This window comes from Eriocheir sinensis, chromosome 2 (assembly GCF_024679095.1).
Source record: "Eriocheir sinensis breed Jianghai 21 chromosome 2, ASM2467909v1, whole genome shotgun sequence".
In the NCBI taxonomy this organism is placed as follows: Eukaryota; Metazoa; Arthropoda; class Malacostraca; order Decapoda; family Varunidae; genus Eriocheir; species Eriocheir sinensis.
This window is the reverse complement of record NC_066510.1, coordinates 31279493-31299492: the sequence shown is the minus strand read 5'-3', so window position 1 is coordinate 31299492 and position 20000 is coordinate 31279493. Positions and strand designations below refer to the sequence as shown.

At 47.0% G+C, this 20000-nt stretch overlaps 1 protein-coding gene across 2 annotated transcripts in view; it reads right to left on the bottom strand.

Annotated features, from left to right (window-relative positions):
* Nucleotides 1-8034: 8034 nt before the first annotated feature.
* Nucleotides 8035-20000, bottom strand: part of LOC127002816 (putative transcription factor SOX-15) — a 30449-nt gene continuing 18483 nt past the window's right edge. Inside the window, exons 3-6 of one of the 2 annotated variants that reach the window (XR_007756557.1) lie at nt 11476-12297; nt 11062-11269; nt 8311-9032; nt 8035-8184 (exon numbers count right to left, since the gene is read on the bottom strand). Coding sequence is in view for 1 of the 2 variants with exons in the window: in XM_050869034.1 (XP_050724991.1) it covers nt 8672-9032; nt 11062-11269; nt 11476-12297 (1391 nt within the window). In the remaining variant the exon portion in view is untranslated. Of the gene's footprint in view, nt 9033-11061; nt 11270-11475; nt 12298-20000 lie in introns of both variants that reach the window. The other variant, XM_050869034.1, reaches the window with a different exon arrangement.

Below are 20000 nucleotides of genomic sequence, written 5' to 3'. Positions count from 1 at the left end.
ATAGATACAGATAGATAGATAGATAGATAGAGGGTGCGATATACTATAGGACGAAACGAAGTATAAAACAAATAAATACCGAATAAACGAAGGCGTGGGAAGCAGAATTGATAAACGAGGAATGAAAAATGAATCAAAAAATATGAAGAAAAAAAACAGAAATGCAAAATAGGAAAAAAAGCGAAATAAAAAAAAATAATAACGAAGATAAAGATGAAGATTACAAAGTCAGACTCTCCCCCTCGTCCTTCCCGCCCCAGTGAGATTCGAACCCCGGACACACATATCACAAGTCGACGCCGCCAACACCTGCCCCACCACCAGCAAGCAGCCTCCACCGTCCCCGCCGCCGCCGCCGCCACGTCAGTCAATCTTACATAACACGGACCCGAGAGAGCAAAACTGGGCCAATAAAAAAAACGTGTGTGTGTGTGTGTGTGTGTGTGTGTGTGTGTGTGTGTGTGTGTAGTACTGCTTTTCAAGAGTCATTTACCCTCTCTCTCTCTCTCTCTCTCTCTCTCTCTTCGTGACCCCGCCGCGACCCTCCCCGCCCGAGCCCTCACGCCGAATCAACGGGATCACTAAATCACTTCACGTCAGCTCGCCGTCGCATATAAATATCAATTAGTGTGCCTTGGAAATGTGCGGGGAGCCAAAACACCCCATAAAGGCATCACGGTTAAGCTCAGGCGCCACTCTACGACCTCCTGAAATAGCTCTCTCGCCGTCTATACTGTCGTCGACGTGAATTTAAGAGCGCTGTCGAGTCCCGAGTTGTGTTTGCTTGGGTCTTTGTTGAGCGGGTGAGGAAAAAATGCTATTGCCGTGTGTTTTGTTATGTTCTGGTGTGGGTGAATATGTCGTAACTCAGAGGGAAATACAAGAGGGGAGGAGAAGGAGAGAAAGACTGTGGTTGAGGTCGTTAGATTAGGTTAAGTTAGACCTACGAGAGAAAGAGACTACTTGATATTGCTTTGGGTGAATAAGTCGTAACTCAGAGGGAAATACAAGAGGGGAGGAGAAGGAGAGAAAGACTGTGGTTGAGGTCGTTAGATTGGGTTAAGTTAGACCTATGAGAGAGAGAAAGAGACTGTACTTGATATTGCTTTGGGTGAATAAGTCGTAACTCAGAGGGAAATACAAGAGGGGAGGAGAAGGAGAGAAAGACTGTGGTTGAGGTCATTAAATTATGTTAAGTTAGACCTACGAGAGAGAGAGAGAGAGAGAGAGAGAGAGAGAGAGAGAGAGAATAATAATTAATTTTCTTCCCTTCTCACTTTCCCATCCTCCCTATCCTTTCCTCTCTCCCTTTCCATCCCTTCTCCTCCCTTCTCCTTCCCATCCACTCCCTTCTTTTCTTCCCTCTCTTTTGACCTTCCCATCCTCCCTATTCATTCCCTTCCTATCCCATCCCTTCTCTTCCCTTCTCCCTCGCATCCACTCCCTTCTTTTCTTCCCTCTCTTTTGACCTTCCCATCCTCCCTATTCATTCCCTTCCTATCCCATCCCTTCTTTTCTTTCCTTTCATCTCCGTTTCCTATCCTTCCCTCTCTCTCCTTTCTCATCCCTTCTCTTCCCTTCTCCTTCCCATCCACTCCCTTCTTTTCTTCCCTCTCTTTTGACCTTCCCATCCTCCCTATTCATTCCCTTCCTATCCCATTCCTTCTGTTCTTTCATTTCTTTCCACCTTTCTATCCTTCCCTTTCTCTCCTTTCCCATCCCTTCCCTTCTCCTTCCCATCCTATCCCTTCTTTTCTTCTCTCTTTTGACCTTCCCATCCTCCCTATCCATTCCCTTCCTATCCGATCCCTTCTTTTCTTTCCTTTCCTCTCCGTTTCCTATCCTTCCCTCTCTCTCCTTTTCCATCCCTTCTCTTCCCTTTCCCTTCCCATTCCTTCCCTTACTCTCACACGCTTTCACCTCTCACAAAACTATTTCAAAAGCTCAAAAAAGCTGATTTAGTCGGTTTCTCATGACTTTTTATGACCACGGCGCAGAAGCCTTGTCAAACCGTCACTATTGGCTTATCAAACCCCCCATGGCCTGCTCAAGACGTGGCAGGCTGGGGCAGGTCAGGTCAGGCATGCCCCGTCACGCCCCGACTCGTGATAAAGCGTAGTAACGTCATATAACAAACAAACAAACAAACAAGATCATGGAGATAACCTAATTTTGTACCCTGGTCATTGCTGCAAGCCGAGGGAGGGAGGGAGGGAGGGAGAGGGAGAGGGAGAGAGAGGGAGGAAGAGATGGAGGGAGAGAGGGAAAGGGGGAGAGAGCAGGGGAGGGAGGGAAAGGGGGAGGAAGGGAGGGAGAGAGAGAGGGAGGAAGAGGAGGGAGAGAGGAAGTAAGGGAGGGTAGGGAAGGAAGCAAGCTGTGACTGACCCCTTCTCTCTCTCTCTCTCTCTCTCTCTCTCTCTCTCTCTCTCTCTAGCAAGAAGAACAAGAACAACAACAACAACAACAAAAGGAACAAAAAACAAAAAAAGAAATAAGAAAAATAAGAAAAAAGAAAAAAAAGAACAAGTGTAGCCAGAACAAAAACAACACTTAACAACAACAACAACAACAACAACAACAACAACAACAACCAACACGCATAGCTAAAAAAAAAAAAAACAGACAAATAAAAACTACATCACCTTACCTGCAAATAGCGGAAGGGGAAGAAAACATCGGAGGAAAGCATCGAAAACTGACCTCCTTCCCTTATACACATCCTTCGGCGCCTCCTACGCCATCCTTCGCCGCTCCTGCAGGTCCTCCCGGCTTCCTAGTGTCCTGCCGTCCATCCTTAGTGTCCTCAGAGCCGCCAGAATGATTTAAAACCGCGGAAAAACGTAACAAAAGCACATGCAAAGATTGACACTTAATACCATTCCGCCTCCACTAAGTCTCGTGATGGGAGTCAAGCGAGCGTGTCAACTTCCTCAGCATCAGTTCATTATAATTTTTTCTTCTCTATTTTTCTGTTATAATGTCCCAGTGCAGTGTTTTATATCCCTGTTTTTATTGTGTTATTAGCATTTCAGTGTTTTTTGAGGTCTCGGGAGTCAGGCGAGCGTCCAACTTCCTCAGCATCAGTTAATTATGATTTTTCTGCTCTGTTTTCTGTAATAATGTTCCAGTGCAGTGTTTTATATCCCTGTTTTTATTGTGTTATTAGCATTTCATTGTTTTTTGAGGTCTCGGGAGTCAAGCGAGCGTCCAACTTCCTCAGCATCAGTTAATTATGATTTTTCTGCTCTGTTTTCTGTAATAATGTTCCTGTGCAGTGTTTTATATCCCTGTTTTTATTGTGTTATTAGCATTTCAGTGTTTTTTGAGGTCTCGAGGGTCAAGCGAGCGTCCAACTTCCTCATCATCAGTTAATTATGATTTTTCTGCTCTGTTTTCTGTAATAATGTTCCTGTGCAGTGTTTTATATCCCTGTTTTTATTGTGTTATTAGTATTTCAGTGTTTTTTGAGAAGTGTCGGGAGTCAAGCGAGCGTCCAACTTCCTCATCATCAGTTTATAATAGTTTTTCTTTCCTGGATTTCTATTACAATGTTCCAGTGCAGTGTTTTATATCCCTGTTTTTATTGTGTTATTAGCATTTCATTGTTTTTTGAGGTCTCGGGAGTCAAGCGAGCGTCCAACTTCCTCAGCATCAGTTAATTATGATTTTTCTGCTCTGTTTTCTGTAATAATGTTCCAGTGCAGTGTTTTATATCCCTGTTTTTGTTGTGTTATTAGCATTTCATTGTTTTTAAGAAGTCTCGGGAGTCAAGCGAGCGTCCAACTTCCTCAGCATCAGTTAATTATGATTTTTCTGCTCTGTTTTCTGTAATAATGTTCCTGTGCAGTGTTTTATATCCCTGTTTTTATTATGTTATTAGTATTTCAGTGTTTTTTGAGAAGTGTCGGGAGTCAAGCGAGCGTCCAACTTCCTCAGCATCAGTTTATAATAGTTTTTCTTTCCTGGATTTCTATTACAATGTTCCTGTGCAGTGTTTTATATCCCTGTTTTTATTGTGTTATTAGTATTTCAGTGTTTTTTGAGAAGTGTCGGGAGTCAAACGAGCGTCCAACTTCCTCAGCATCAGTTATATTATAGTTTTTCTTTTCTGGATTTTTATTACAATGTTCCAGTGCAGTGTTTTTTACCCCTGTTTTTATTGTGTTATTAGTATTTCATTGTTTTTAAGAAGTCTCGGGAGTCAAGCGAGCGTCCAACTTCCTCATCATCAGTTTATAATAGTTTTTCTTTCCTGGATTTCTATTACAATGTTCCTGTGCAGTGTTTTATATCCCTGTTTTTATTGTGTTATTAGTATTTCATTGTTTTTAAGAAGTCTCGGGAGTCAAGCGAGCGTCCAACTTCCTCAGCATCAGTTAATAATAGTTTTTTCTCTCGTGGATTTCTATTACAATGTTCCTGTGCAGTGTTTTATATCCCTGTTTTTATCATGTTATTAGTATTTCTCCGTTTGTCAACCCTCGTGATAGAAGTCAAGCAACGGGTCTATTTCTTAAACATATCGGGCTCCCGGGTTTTCATGGGGGGTGTTTCCCGCTCAAAATGCAGAAGCCATGTAATATCCTCTTCCATTTAGCATAACCTGTTTCTGGGTCGTGATCTGTAGAGTCCCTTGATAGATAGTCCCGACAACCTAAGATTTGGACGCCATTATTGGTCCTGTTTTCACCACGAGAGCGTGTGCTAGCATTTGAAAAGCACGGCGAAAACAGGCCCAATAATGGCGTCCAAATCTTAGGTAGTCGGGACTCTATAAGGGACTCTACAGATCACGACCCAAAAACAGGTTACGCTAAATGGAAGACGCTATAAAACTATCAACAGCATCACGAAACAGTCCACGGAGATCCGAGGAACTTGTACGAGAGGCATTTCAAACAAGCGAACCGAGGCGGCGCCACATTTCAAAACACGGCCTAGTACTGAGTCATCTGTTTCGAGCGCAACTCATTCAGTTTCACGGTTCAGCGTGTCTCAGGCCATTGTGTTAAGCCTCTTTTCTTTCTTTCTTTTTCGTTTAATATTTTAGATACAGCCGAAAAAATAGTGAGCCAGATATGTTATGTAACTCCAGACACACAGACAGACAGTGGGTTACGTGAGAATTTCCACCACTGTCATGAGTGAGTTGTTATTGTTGTTATCGTACGTCTGGCAGCGAAGAAGGAGGAGGAGGAGGGAAAGGACTCGTATTATCGTATAGCACCCACTCACTCATTCACTCACTCACTCATTCACTCATTCGTATATCTTTAAACATATTCTCGCTTAGGTTCCCTTGTTTGTAAAGCCTCTGGTAGAAGTTGTTGCAGGGCTTTTCATGGGCTGTTTCGTGATCCCAGTGATAGTTTTACAAGACTTCTACATCTTAAAATGGAAAAGTCACCCATGAAAACCCGGTCACTCTTCTCTGTGGCCTTGGAAATAGTTGCAATGAGAGACAGAGACGTTTAATAAGACTATGGACCTAAAAAACATCTGTCACTCAGTAAAGGGCGTTAAAATAAGACTTCAGAATACAATCAATAGTTTTATTAATAATTATAAACTCAATTTCTCTCATCTACAAAGGTTGGTGCTGGGGTGGTGGTGGTGGTGGGGAGAGAGAGAGAGAGAGAGAGAGAGAGAGAGAGAGAGAGAGAGAAATGGAAATGTGTGTGTGTGTGTGTGTGTGTGTGTGTGTGTGTGTGTGTTTTGGCCTTGAGAAAAATATGAGGAAAGGTGCGGGAAAGGAAGGGAGGAGGAAGAGGAGGAGGAGGAGGGAAAGGAGGAGGAAGAGGAGGAGGAAGAGAGGGGGGAGGGGGGGGAGGGGGGGACACACCACCACCCTGACTGCAGATCTAAGTAATAAGTGTTGCGCGCTGCTCTAGTATAATAATAATAATAATAATAATAATAATAATAATAATAATAATAATAATAATAATAATAATAATAACAATAGAAAAAATAAACAAATCAATCCTCTCTACGGTCTGTCGTGTGTGTGTGTGTGTGTGTGTGTGTGTGTGTGTGTGCGTGCGCGCATGCGTGGATCTACAAGAATATATTAATAAATTCTCTGTACACCCTCCATCATCATCATCATCATCATCGTCATCGTCATTATCATCATCACCGTACAAAAAACGATGACTCCACAAACAACAATGACAACAAGAACAATAATTACTAAGAATCACATAATCAGAAAAACGTCATCATCGAAAAAGAACCAAAAAAAAAAAAATTAATCGTCGACCAAAAAAGAAAAAGAAAAAACGAAACAAAAAAATAATGATAAAGAAAACATCAGATCGTGACATCACAAGCAGCGAATGACGTCATCAGAGAGAGAGAGAGAGAGAGAGAGAGAGAGAGAGAGAGAGAGAGAGAGAGAGAGAGAGAGAGAGAGAGAGAGAGAGAGAGAGAGAGAGAGAAGATGCAAGATAAATTTGAAGACAATGAAAAGGGTGAAGAAAAATAGAAGGTAGGGAGGAGAAGGAGGAAAAGATGAAGAGGAAAGAAGGAGAGGAGAAAGAGAAGAGGAGGAGGGAAGAGAGAGAGAGAGAGAGAGAGAGAGAGAGAGAGAGAGAGAGAGAGAGAGAGAGAGAGAGAGAGAGAGAGAGAGAGAGAGAGAGAGAGAGAGAGAGGAGGACAAATAAAGGGAAAAAAGAATGAAGGAAAAAATAAAAGAGGAAACGCGTCATTTTTCTCTTGATGTAGACAAAGAATAATGATAAAGAAGAAGAAGAAGAAGAAGCAGAAGAAAAGGAAGAGGCAAAAGATAATAAATGAAAGAATAAGAACAGAGAAAAATAAAGAAAAAAAGAAAAGAAGTAGGAAAGACGTCATTCTGTAACCTGATAAAAACAATAATAATAATAATAATAATAATAATAATAATAATAATAATAATAATAATAATAATAATAATAATAATAATAATAATAATAATAATAATAATAAAAATAACAATAACAACAAGGTCACCGGAATCACAACAACCCGTCAGATCTTTTCTCTCTCTCTCTCTATTGAGGTCACAGGCAAGGTCACTTAGAGGTCACGTAAGGTCACGAAAGGACGGGTCAAGACGCTCCTCAAGAAAGGCACCTCAAACTTCGTATAGTAAAAGTAAGGTACAAAAAGGCACACCGTTTGTACTTCTTGCGAAAAAAAAATACATAACATTCACGTGTAGACGAATTATACATCAAAAATATACAATTGTGCTTCAGTTTTTCATTAACTTTTCTTTTTTTTCTCCTTTTTTTCCGTATCACAACTTTTTTTTCTGTTTATCGTTTTCTTCTTTACTTTCTTTCTCTTCTTTTCTTGTTTCATTGAAGTTTTGTTTGTTTTTCTCTTTGTTACGCTTTCTTCTCCTCCTCCTCCTCCTTCTCCCTCTTCATCATCTCTTCCTCTTCCCGTTTTCCTTTCACTTCACTCTCTTATTTAACGTATACTCGCGTCGTGTTTTCGTTTTCTTACTCAAATATTTACATAGAGGCAATGGTGGATGGGTGGGTGGGTGTGGGTGGAGGATGACTACCAGTGCTCTCTCTCTCTCTCTCTCTCTCTCTCTCGGTAATGCACTTTTTGGTATTGTTAAGTCTTTCCAACGGCACCATTTGGGGTATACGTCGTGGCGCAGTTTTCTTTTCTTTCACCGGGTTATACTAAGAGCTGCTACGCGTTCTGCTCCTTCTCTTTGTCCCTCAACCTTCTTTTGTTTTCTTCTTCTTCTGCAGACCACAACAATCTTCCTTCCTCCTTAAGGCACTCGAACCGTCCATCCTTATCGCTCTTCAACCTTATGCTTGCTGTCCTCCTCTTCTTCTTCTGCAGACCACAACAAGCTCCCTTCCTCCTTAAGGCACTCGAACCGTCCATCTTTTTCGCTCTTCAACCAGCTGCTTACTGTCCTCCTCTTCTTCTTCTGCAGACCACAACAAGCTTCCTTCCTCCTTAAGGCACTCGAACCGTCCATCCTTTTCGCTCTTCAACCAGCTGCTTACTGTCCTCTTCTTCTTCTTCTTCTTCTTCTGCAGACCACAGCAAGTTTCCTTTCTTCCTTCGGTCACTAAGTATATCCTCTTCGCTCTCCGTTCTTCTTCTGCAAACCAACAACAGCTTCCTTCCTTCCTCTTGTCCCTCGGTCCCTTTTCTTCGTTCCTCAACCTTTTGCTTTAGACCACAAGCTTTCTTCCTTCCTTCGGTCACTAAGTTCTCCGTTCTTCTTCTGCAAACCAACAACAGCTTCCTTCCTTCCTCTTGTCCCTCAGTCCATTTTATTCGTTCCTCAACCTTTTGCTTTAGACCACAAGCTTCCTTCCTTCCTTCGGTCACTAAGTTCTCCGTTCTTCTTCTGCAAACCATCCCCAACAACTTCCTTCCTTCTTCCTCCTAAAGACACTACGTAAGTCTATCCTCAGCGTAATATAATCCTCATCATCCTCCCTCTCCCTCTTTCTCTCTCTTAAGACAAAACAATAATAGGATATGTGTTCTACTTTGGCTGTGGCAAGAATAATATATACATGAGGCTTTCTTTGTTATCTCTTCGCTCTCTGACACCGACCAACTATCCTTCCGACCTTGCGCTGAAGAACTCGACGCAAGGCAAGGTCAGGTCAGGTCAGGGGTTCACGTAAGGGTCCAGACGGCCTTAGGAATGCTCGTAGTACAGCTCCCTGACCCCGGCGAGAGCGGAGAGGATGCTGGTGGAAGTGTCCTTAGAAGCAGGGTCAGGGGACGATTGGGCAGACTCCGACGGTTGTGGGTCTCCGCTGGTCCCGCCACTACCACCGCCATCACCCCTCGCTCTGCCATCACCACTATCACTACTTCCACCTCCACTACCACTACAGTCCCCCTCCGATACTACTCTCCCACCTCCTGATGCGCCACCTCCTCCTGCGCCTCCTGCCGTGGTGGGATTCGTGATGGCTGTGTCCTCCGGTTCCTCTTTGATCAACGTCATGAATTGGGATTCCTGGAAGTGGTGTCCGCCGCCCACCTCGAGGTACCTGAAGAAGAAGAGGAGTCCAGGGTCATTGAGGAACACCCGAGGACACGTGCACTCCCCACCCGTAACCAGAGAAACCTTGATACAGACTAAACTACGTCGGAAACTGAAAGAACAAGAGATAGACGTAAAGGGTCATTGAGGAACCCCATAAGACACGTGCAACTCCCCACCGGTAACCAGAGACACCTTGATACTGATATAGAAAGAAGGCTCAGCTAAGTGGGAATGCATAAAAGACTATAGGTGACTGAAAGAACAAGAGATAGACGTCCAGGGTCATTGAGGAACCCCTTAGACACATGCAATACCGCGCCCCGCTAACAAAGAGACAGATCAGAGTTGTGGGACCTTGATACGGATATAGAAAGATTAAACTAAGTGGGAATGCATAGAAGACTAGAGGTGACTGAAAGAACAAGAGAAAGACGTCCAGGGTCAGCGAAAAAAAAACTGAAGCACATGCAACACCTCGCCCCGCTAACAGAGAGACAGATCAGAGTTGTGGGACCTTGATACGGATATAGAAAGATTAAACTAAGTGGGAATGCATAAAAGACTAGAGGTGACTGAAAGAACAAGAGAAAGACGTCCAGGGTCAGCGAAAAAAAAACTGAAGCACATGCAATACCTCGCCCCGCTAACAGAGAGACAGATCAGAGTTGTGGGACCTTGTTACGGATATAGAAAGATTAAACCATGATGGCGATTCAAAAAGAGAAACACCAGGGACACTTTCAACGCCTTTCTCTCTCTCTCTCTGTCTCTATGTACCTCTCTCTCTATCTATCTATCTATCAATCTTAATATTCATCTATTCATCTATCTGTCTGTCTAACTATCTATCTATCCACCTATTTACCTAACTAACTCTTTGATTCTATGTCTAACTCTCTATCTACGTATCTATCCATCTATCTATCATAAGAACATAAGAACGTAAGGAGTCTGCAAGAGGCCGGTTGGCCTATACAAGGCAGCTCCTGTACACTCAACCCCACCTAACCTCACCATCCATGGCTTTATCTAACCTCTTCTTGAATGTATCTATGGTATTGGCACCCACAACATGGCTCCCAAGCCTGTTCCATTCGTCCACCACTCTATTAGTGAACCAATTCTTGCCTATGTCTTTGTTGAATCTGAATTTGTCTAACTTAAAACCATTTCCACGCGTCCTACCTGGCTCTTTCACTCTCAAAATTTTATTGACATCCCCTTTATTAAATCCCTTCATCCATTTATAAACTTCGATCAAGTCTCCCCTTCGCCTTTCTAGAGAGTGTAGATTTAACTGCTTTAGCCTGTCTTCATAAGGCAAGTTCCTCACCCCCTGAATCATCTTCGTCATCCTCCTCTGTACAGATTCTAACATCTTGATATCCATTCTATAATAGGGGGACCAGAACTGAACTGCATAATCGAGATGAGGTCGAACTAGTGCTAAGTAAAGTTTGAGGATGACTTATTGCTCACGCTCCTTGAGATGAAACCTAGTACTCTGGGTTATTCCTACCTACACTCAAAATGCTACACTTCCTGACATTGAATTCCATCTGCCACTTCCTCGCCCAATCATATAGTCTGTCAAGCTCATCCTGGAGAACGGTAGCGTCGCTGTCTGATTGGATTACTCTACCGATCTTGGTATCATCTGCGAACTTACTGACATCGCTACTGATTCCTGTGTCCAAGTCATTGATGTAAATAATAAAAGCAGAGGACCCAGCACGGGACTCCACTCGTAACACTGCCCCATTCAGATTTCTTACCATTGATTTGCACTCTCTGCTTCCTACCACTAAGCCACGCCCTGATCCAGCTCAAAACTTTCCCATCTACGCCGTGAGCCTGTAATTTTAGTAATAGCCGGTGATGAGGGACTTTGTCGAACGCTTTACTGAAATCTAGATATAATATGTCATAGTTTTCATCTCTGTCCACCGCCTCGATTACTTTAGTGTAGAAGGACAACAGGTTAGTAAGGCAAGACCTACTATCTATCTACCTCTCCCCAGCTCTCTTCTCACCTGGGGTTGGCCGGGGGCGTGTAGGTGAAGGAGGACGTCACTGCAGCCACTCGTTCAGGTCCTTTCAGGTAACGGTCGAACTCAGAGCGATCCACGTCGTCAAACACCTCCCCTTCCCCGCCCACGCCCACGCCCACGCCGCCGCTGCCACCTCCACTACCACCCCCGCTGCCTCCACCACCCTCACTGCTCACCTCACTCCTTGGACCTGGAGATTAAAAGGGAAAAGAAAAAAAAAGGAGTTTGGTTTGGGATGGACTCAACACCAATAGGACCTCAAACTATGTCTATTATGTGCGTGTTACCTTAATTAAGATAGTCTGTTCTTACTTATCTACATCACTTCTTTCTACCAGTAACACCTTGAATCACGTCTACTACCATGTTACGTTGTTACCATGCGTCTGTACTCACTGCTAAACGCGGGGTGGGTGAAAGCGGGGTGGTGGTCGTGCGTGAACCCCTGGGGGTCGTATTGGGCGGGCTGGTAGTACCCGTCGGCGCCGTTCATGTAGTCGTGGTACTCGTAGGTGGGCGGCGGGTAGGGCACGCTGGGGTAGAAGCCGGGGTAGCCTTGCTGGGCCTGCGAGAAGTAGTGCAGCATCTTCGTGGCGCCGCTGGGGACCTCCGGGTGTTGCTGAGGAGGGAGGGGGTGATGGGGGGGCTGCTGCTGCTGCTCCCCTTGGTGATGGTGGGGGTGGGGGCCGTTGGTGGGGGTGTGAAGGTGATCGTGGTCGTGTGGGGAGGCTTCAGGCGGTGTGGGGAGGGCGGCAAGCGTGCAGGAGGGTAGGGGAGGGCCTTGGGGAGGGGGCGGCTGCCAGGCGGGTTCCGGGGAGCAGGTCGGGGAAGCGTCAGGGGTGTGGAGGGCAAGGACGGGCGCGGAGAAGGTGGAAGGAGGCATTGTGGAGCCGGTAACGTTGGTGGTGGCGCTGGTGGTGTTTAGCGGAGCCGTCAGCGTCGCCTGCAGGAACCCACTCGGAATAACGGGACTCTCCTTGGCCTGGGCGGTGGTGACGGAGGCGGTGGTGGTGGTGGTGACGCTGGGTGGGGTGGAAGCGTGAGTTGACACCCCGGGGGAGCCTGAGGACCCCCCGGGCTTCTTGGGCTGCTGGGGCTTGCGGCGTCGAGGGCGGTACTTGTAGTCGGGGTGTTCGGCCATGTGTTTCAGCCTCAGCCGCTCCGCCTCTTCCACGTACGGGCGCCGCTCCGTCGGGGTGAGGGCACGCCACTTCTTGCCTGAGGGAGAGAGAGGAACACGTGTTATCAAGGTTCGCGTCAGGGTGGGGCGGGGAGGTGGATATATATGACGGCGGGAGGAGAGGCGAAGTGGCTGTCTGTCTGTCTTGGCGTGGCTACTGTGTTACGGATGCTGAAGGTGGGGGAAGGGCAGAGGAGAGAAGTGATGGACGTTCCCTCTTCTCTCCTCCTCCTCCTCCTCCTCCTCTTATTTATCCCCGTGCGCCTCTTCCTCTCCATTCTCCCTCATTTCATCTTTTTTTCCCTCTTATGGTACTTAACCCCATCAATACGTTATCTGCTACTTATTGTTTCTCGTCATGCACACCTCCTCCTCCTCCTCCTCCTCCTCTTATTTATCCCCGTGCACCTCTTCCTCTCCATTCTCCCTCATTTCATCTTTTTTTCCCTCTTATGATGCTTAACCCCATCAATACGTTATCTGCCACTTATTGTTTCTCGTCATGCATCTCCGCTCATCCTCCTCACTCATTTTATCGTCCCTTACTCCTCTCACTTCTCGTCCTGGTCTTCCTACATAAAAAAAACTACTCAGGTTCATTTACTGTATATCTTACAAGATTGCAAAATGATACAAGTCTTTCCCCTTCCCCCCCCCCCCCCCACACACACACCCTTTCCTTCTCAACGTAAACACAGCAACAACAACATAACAAAAGCTCTCATCAGTAAGTCCAAACACACATCCATCCTCACCCGTATAACATTTCACAAGAACTAACCTACACTGCTTTACTTACTAGAAGGGACACCCTCACTCCACACTATATCTTTTTCACTATATTGTTTTTGTCCGAGAGCCCCAACACACACACACACACACACACACACACACACACACACAAGAACCCAGCCCCAGACCTATTTCCAGCGCGGGGTTCCTATCAGATGCCCCGGACACCCAGACGAGCCGTGAAACAATGGAGGTGTCGGACTGGAGGGGACGCTCGGCCATCCCTCAGCCTCCTATCTGGCCCAGAATCGCCGCCTCTCGACGTCTGGGCCCGCAGCTGGTGGCGGCGGCGGGACCCTTGCGAGAGCTCCCCGGCCCAGCTGTGGAGTGGCCGGTAACGGAGCGAGGTGAGTGTTGCGTATCGACAAACTGAGTCACTTCAAGAACAGACGAGGTAAGATACATGTCCTTCCAGTATTGAGGTTAGGAAAACGCTCTCCATGACTAATAAACAGACTTGTAAAAGAGATATATGTAGCTCAAGGAAAGCGTTGCGTACAGACAAACTGGGTCACTTCAAGAACAGACGAGGTAAGAGACATGCCCTCCCAGTGTTGAGGTTAGGAAAACGCTCTCCATGACTAGTAAACAGACTTGGAAAACAGATATATGTAGCTCAAGGAAAGCGTTGCGTATCGACAAACTGGGTCACTTCAAGAACAGACGAAGTAAGAGACATGCCCTCCCAGTGTTGAGGTTAGGAAAACGCTCTCCATGACTAGTAAACAGACTTGGAAAAGAGATATAAGGAGCCCAAGGAAAGTGTTGCGTATCGACAAACTGGGTCACTTCAAGAACAGACGAACAGACATGTCCTTCCAGTCTTGACGTTAGGAAAACACTCTCCACGACGCTAAAAGACTAGTTAACATATTTGGAATAGAGATGCTAGGAAATAAAGGGTGTATGGAGCCCAAGGAAAGTGTTCGTATTGACAAACTGGGTCACCTCAAGAACAGACGAAGTACGAGACATGTCCTTTCACTGCTGAGGTTAGGAAAACACTCTTCATGACCCTAAAAGACTAGTTAACAGACTTGGAAAAGAGATACTAAGAAATAAAGAGTGTATGGAGCCCAAGGAGAGTGTTGCGTATAGACAAACTGGGTCACTTCAAGAATAGACGAAGTACGAGACATGTCCTTTCACTGCTGAGGTTAGGAAAACACTCTCCACGACGCTAAAAGACTGGTTAACATATTTGGAATAGAGATGCTAGGAAATAAAAGGTATAAGGAGCCCAAGGAAAGTGTTGCGTATAGACAAACTGGGTCACTTCAAGAATAGACGAAGTACGAGACATGTCCTTCCAGTTTTCAGGTTAGGAAAACACTCTCCGTGACGCTATAGACTAGATAACAAGAAATTGAACAACAGGGGCTTAAAAAAGGTATAAGGGTGAGACGACGCTAAGAGGCTAGAAAACAAAGGACTCTATACAGGTAACAGGCTAAGAAAAGTTCGTCTCAGAAAATGATAGAAGGAAAAATCATACATCCACATCCACTCCCGACCTACATAAATATCTATCAGGATGCAACGACACATAACTTCCCTCAGAACTGACCCTCGACTTCATTCCCTCAACTTCATTCCCTCGACTTCAATACCCTTCAAGTTTAGCGCCGAAGTATAACCATCAGGAATCGAACTGAACCCCGCCGAAACCACCACCAACCAACCACCCCATCCAGCCAATCACCGAGCCAGGAAGGAAGGAAGGAGGGAATAGAGCGTGTCATTTCACTCTCCTTCCTCCACCCCCTCTCTCTCTCTCTCTCTCTCTCTCGGCCGCCCGTCACCAGCAGATCTCGAGCGATTGGGAGGTTGTGCGTCTTTTTTTTCCCCTTCTTGAGAAATGACTCGTCGGGGGAAGGGTCTTGGTGGTTCGTCTCGCCGTCCAGGGCCGCCCGCGACACTTAATCACGAGGCAGCGGTGGTGGTGGTGGTGGTGGTGGTGGCGGTGATGACAGTCGGTGCAAAGACAATACTACGTCGTGTTCTGTGGCTTGTCTGTGATCATGGTTATTTAATGTGGTGGTGGTGATGGTGGTGGTGGTGGTGGTGAGGGAGGTGGGGGGTGGAAGGAAGGGGGGAATCGCTAAACTTACGTGTGTGTGTGTGTGTGTGTGTGTGTGTGTGTGTGTGTGTGTGTGTGTGTGTGTGTGTGTGTACGTGCGCCTCCATTTAGCAGGTAACCTCGCCTTCCTGCGGCATTGCACGGTTTTATCCTTGGCTAACATTTTTCTTTTTTTTTTCTTCCTGCCGCGACCTGCTCCTTACAACCTGCACTGACCTACTTCCCCTAACACTGTTATATATGCTGTGGCCTGTAAATCTTCCCCTCATCCTACCCTGGCCTTTCCTAGTCTGCCATAGCATCTAACAGCCTGCCTTGGCCTGTTTTAGTCTGCCGAAGCTTGCTGGAGTCTGCCATTGGGTCTAACAGCCTGCAATGGCCTTTTTCAGCCTGCCATGGAACTATAAACAGCTTCCCGTTGCCTTCTACAGTCTGCCGGGGCCTGCTTCAGCCTGCCATGGAACCTTAAACAGCTTTCCGTGGCCTTCTACAGTCTGCCGGGGCCAGCTGCAGCCTGCCATGGACCTTAAGACAGCTTCCCGTGGCTTTCTACAGTCTGCCGGGGCCTGCTGCATCCTGCCATACAACTTAAAACAGCTTCCCGTGGCCTTCTTCAGTTTGTCGGGGCCTGCTGCAGCCTGCCAAGGAACCTTAAACAGCTTCCAGTGGCCTTCTACAGTCTGCTGGGGCCTGCTTCAGCCTTCCATGGAACTTAAAATAGCCTCCCGTGGCCTTCTACAGTCTGCCGGAGCCTGCTGCAGCCTGCCATGGAACTATAAACAGCTTTCCGTGGCCTTCTCCAGTCTGCCGAGGCCCGGTGGTCAGGGGGGCGAGGAGGGGACAGAGGGGCGTGGGTAGGGCCGCCGCCGCCGCCGCTGCACCGTGTAATCCGCCCCAGCCCCGCGCCGGCCCGTGGCAGATCGCGACCCCGAGGTAGCCCACGGGTAGCCGCCGCGCCCCTAAACACTTAAAAACATATGATTCGCCTCCTCACCTCCTCGCCGCCGCCACAGATAAGGTTCGCCGACCGTGGAGACATAGGGTCATATTTTAAACATTTCGGCCCCCAAGTATACACATATTTCACAAGGCTTTCATAGGGGTTTTGCGCACTTCCAGAGCTAGTTTCATGACCCTGGTGGTAGCTTGGCCATTCTTCTGTACCATGAACCTGAAATACCACTCAGTAGAACCAGATTTAACAAGGCTTTCATAGGAGTTTTGCGCATTTCCAGGGCTACTTTCATGACCCTGGTGGTAGCTCGACCATTCTCCTGTACCATGAACCAGAAATACCACTCGTTAGAATAAGATTTAACAAGGCTTTCATAGGAGTTTTGCGCATTTCCAGGGCGAGTTTCATGACCCTGGTGGTAGCTCGACCATCCTCCTGTACCATGAACCTGAAATACCACTCAGAAGAACCCGACTGATCTCCTTTTCGGCCTTTGGAAGTAGTTGATGTGATAGGCGAAGGGGTCTGACAATACTGATTTACATAAACACAAGTTGGCGCCACTATAAACACTTGCCTGCGCCATGACGGGCTGTGGCCAACTACCATCCAGACCCCAAGAAAGCCTACCGGCGCTATAGGCGTAAACGTAAAAAATAAAAATAAAAAAAAAGTATTCTAAGTCGGTTTTGGGTCCCACAAGATCCCTTCCCCACAGGCTCATGGACTAGTGCGACGGAGATGAACACCGAGGCCACGCGCAGCTACAGCGTATGCAAGAAGGAAATGGAAAAAAAGATGAGGAGGAGAAAAAGGAAAAGAGACAAAAAAAACACGTTAGTCCTTTTATATGTTCTGAAGAGAAGGACCACACCGCATGCACCTCTTCAAACCCCTTTACTACTTCTACGTACGTTCTGCGATTTTCAGCATTCCTTCTTAATCTTGGAGTTACGAGGGAGAGAGAGAGAGGAGAGGAGGGAAGAGGAGGAGGGGGAAGGAGAAGCGGGAAAGGAGGAAGAAGGGAGTGGAGATTTAATGTTGTGAAGATTCTTTTTCGTGTGTGGAGACTTGGAGAGAGAGGGAATGGGAGGAAGGTGGAGAGAAGGAGAGGGTTGGGAGAGAGAAGAAAAGGGAGGAAGGGAAGGGGAAGGAGGAAGGAAAGGAAGGAGATGGGAGAAGGAAAAAGAAAGGTAGGGAAAGGAACAAGGAGAGAGAGAAAGGAGAAAGAAGAGAAAGGAGAAGAAAGGAAGGAAAAGGAGAATAGGGAGGAGGAGAAGGAAGAGGAGGGAGAGGAGGGAGAGGGGAGGAAGGAAAGGAAGAATAGGAAGAAGTGGGGAGGAGGGAGAGAGACAGAGGGAGCAGAGGACGAGGAAGGAAAGAAGAAGGAAAGGAAGAACAGGAAGGGAGGAGGGAGAGAGACAGAGGGAGGAGAAGGAAGGAAAAGAAGAAGGGGAAGAAAAGGGAAGAGGAAGGAGAAGAAGGGAAGGGAATGGAGAATAGGGAAGAGGAGAGGGAAGAGGAGGGAGAGAGGAGGAAGGAAAGGAAGAATAGGAAGAAGTGGGGAGGAGGGAGAGAAGGAGGGGGAGGAGAAGGGAAGGAAAAGAAGAATAGGGAGAAGAAAAGGGAAGAGGAGGGAGAGGAGAGAAAGAGGAGGAAGGAAAGGAAGAATAGGAAGAAGTGGGGAGGAGGGAGAGAGACAGAGGGAGGAGAAGGGAAGGAAAAGAAGAATAGGGAGAAGAAAAGGAAAGAGGAGGGAGAGGAGGGAAAGAGGAGGAAGGAAAGGAAGAATAGGAAGAAGTGGGGAGGAGGGAGAGAAGGAGGGGGAGAGGGAAGGAGAATTTCGTGTTCAGTACCTCATTTCCTGGCGGTAGTTAGCCTCCCCGCCCCCCGCTGCGTCCGTGCCCTCACCGCCGTCACGCCTCTCACAGCCACGCTGGTGATGCTGAGGGCCCCACGCTCCTGCCCCGCCCCGCCCCGACCCCGCCCCGACCAACCATACCTGTTCCTCCCTTCCACACACCTGCCCAGACTCGTATCAATCCATCTTCCTCTATCATATATCCGTCTTTCTCTCTTCCACACATATGCCCGCCCCAGCCCCGCCCTCTCCCTCTCACACACCTGTATATCGCCTCGCTCTACACCTGTTTCTCTCTCTCTCTCTCACACATCTGACCAATCCCATATCGATCCCCTCTGCTCCGTCACACACCTGTCTTTCTATTCCACACACCTGTAGATTCCTTACACACACACACACACACACACACACACACACACACACACACACACACACGCCGCCGTCACACGTGCACGCAAAATGAATGTTTCCTGTGCGCCGTTGAAGAGGCGGAATGTAAATAAACTACCGAGCGAGATACTTCGTTTATTGGGGAGGAAAAGGAGGGAGATAGAGAGAGACGGAGGAAGGAATGGAGGGAAGGGACACACACACACACACACACACACACACACACACACAGCATCTCTTCCTAAAACAGTTGACGGACCATACAAGCGAGTTACGAGGAGGAGGAGGAGGAGAAGGAACGGAGGTGAAGAGAGGAGGAGGAGGAAAGAGGAACGAACGTGAGACAAATATAGGAGAGAAGAAAAGAAAGAAAAGAAAAGGAGGAGGAGGAGGAGGAGGAACGGACAGGTGAAGGAGGGAAGGAAGAAAGGAAGGGAGGAGGAGAAGGAGAAAAGGAGAGGAGGAGGAGGAAAGAGGAACGAACGTGAAACAAATAAAGGAGAGAAGAAAAGAAAGAAAAGAAAAGGAGGAGGAGGAGGAGGAGGAACGGACAGGTGAAGGAGGGAGGGAAGAAAGGAAAGGAGGAGGAGGAAAGAGGAACGGAGGTAAGAGAGAAGGAAGGAGGAACGGACAGGTGAAGGAGGGAGGGAAAAAAGGAAAGGAGGAGGAGGAAAGAGGAACGGAGGTAAGAGAGGAGGAAGGAACAGAAGGAGGAACGGACAGGTGAAGGAGGGAGGGAAGAAAGGAAAGGAGGAGGAGGAGGAAGAGGAGGAGGAGGAGGAGGGGGGCGGCGCATGCGTGAGGGGGGCGGAGTCATGCGCATTACACACAAGACGGTCATGCGGTCCTTCCTTCATGCCCCTTCATACCCCCCCCGCCCCCCTAACCCCCCCTACCCCCTCTTTACCCTTATCCCAGGTCTCCTCTTTCCCTCTTCTTCCTTTCTTCCTTCCTCCTCCTCCTCCTCCTCCTCCTCTTCCTCTTCTTTTCTTGTCTTTCTCAATACTTCCTTCCTTCTTTTCTTTCTCTCTCTCTTTTTATTTTTCGTTTTTTTGTTGTTGTTATTCCTTCATTCTTATTTTTTCCTTTTTAGAGAGAGAGAGAGAGAGAGAGAGAGAGAGAGAGAGAGAGAGAGAGAGAGAGAGAGAGAGAGAGAGAGAGAGAGAAGGGCGGAGCTTCCCTGATTAGCACCGCCTTCTCTCTCTCTCTCTTTCTTCTTCTCTTCTCTCTCTCTCTCTCGTCTTATCTCGAATTGCGTACTCATAACGCCGATAAGAGGTGAGAGAGAGAGAGAGAGAGAGAGAGAGAGAGAGAGAGAGAGAGAGAGAGAGAGAGAAAATCGAATACTCATAAGGCCACAAGGACACAGAACACACACACACACACACACACACACACACACACACACACACACACACACACACACGTGGTATAAATAAGAAACAGGCATAATAAAAACTTGATTCATAATACTCACGGATTTTTAAGTCGTCCTGTCAGACATGTAAAAAGAGGAATGAGTGAGATGAGTAACAGAAGGAGGAGGAGGAGGAGGAGGAGGAGGAGGGGGAGGAGGAGAAGAAGGAGGAGGAGGAGGAGGAGGGGAAGGAGGAGGAGGGATAATACATACAGCAATTTCTTCATTTATAATCAGAATTAC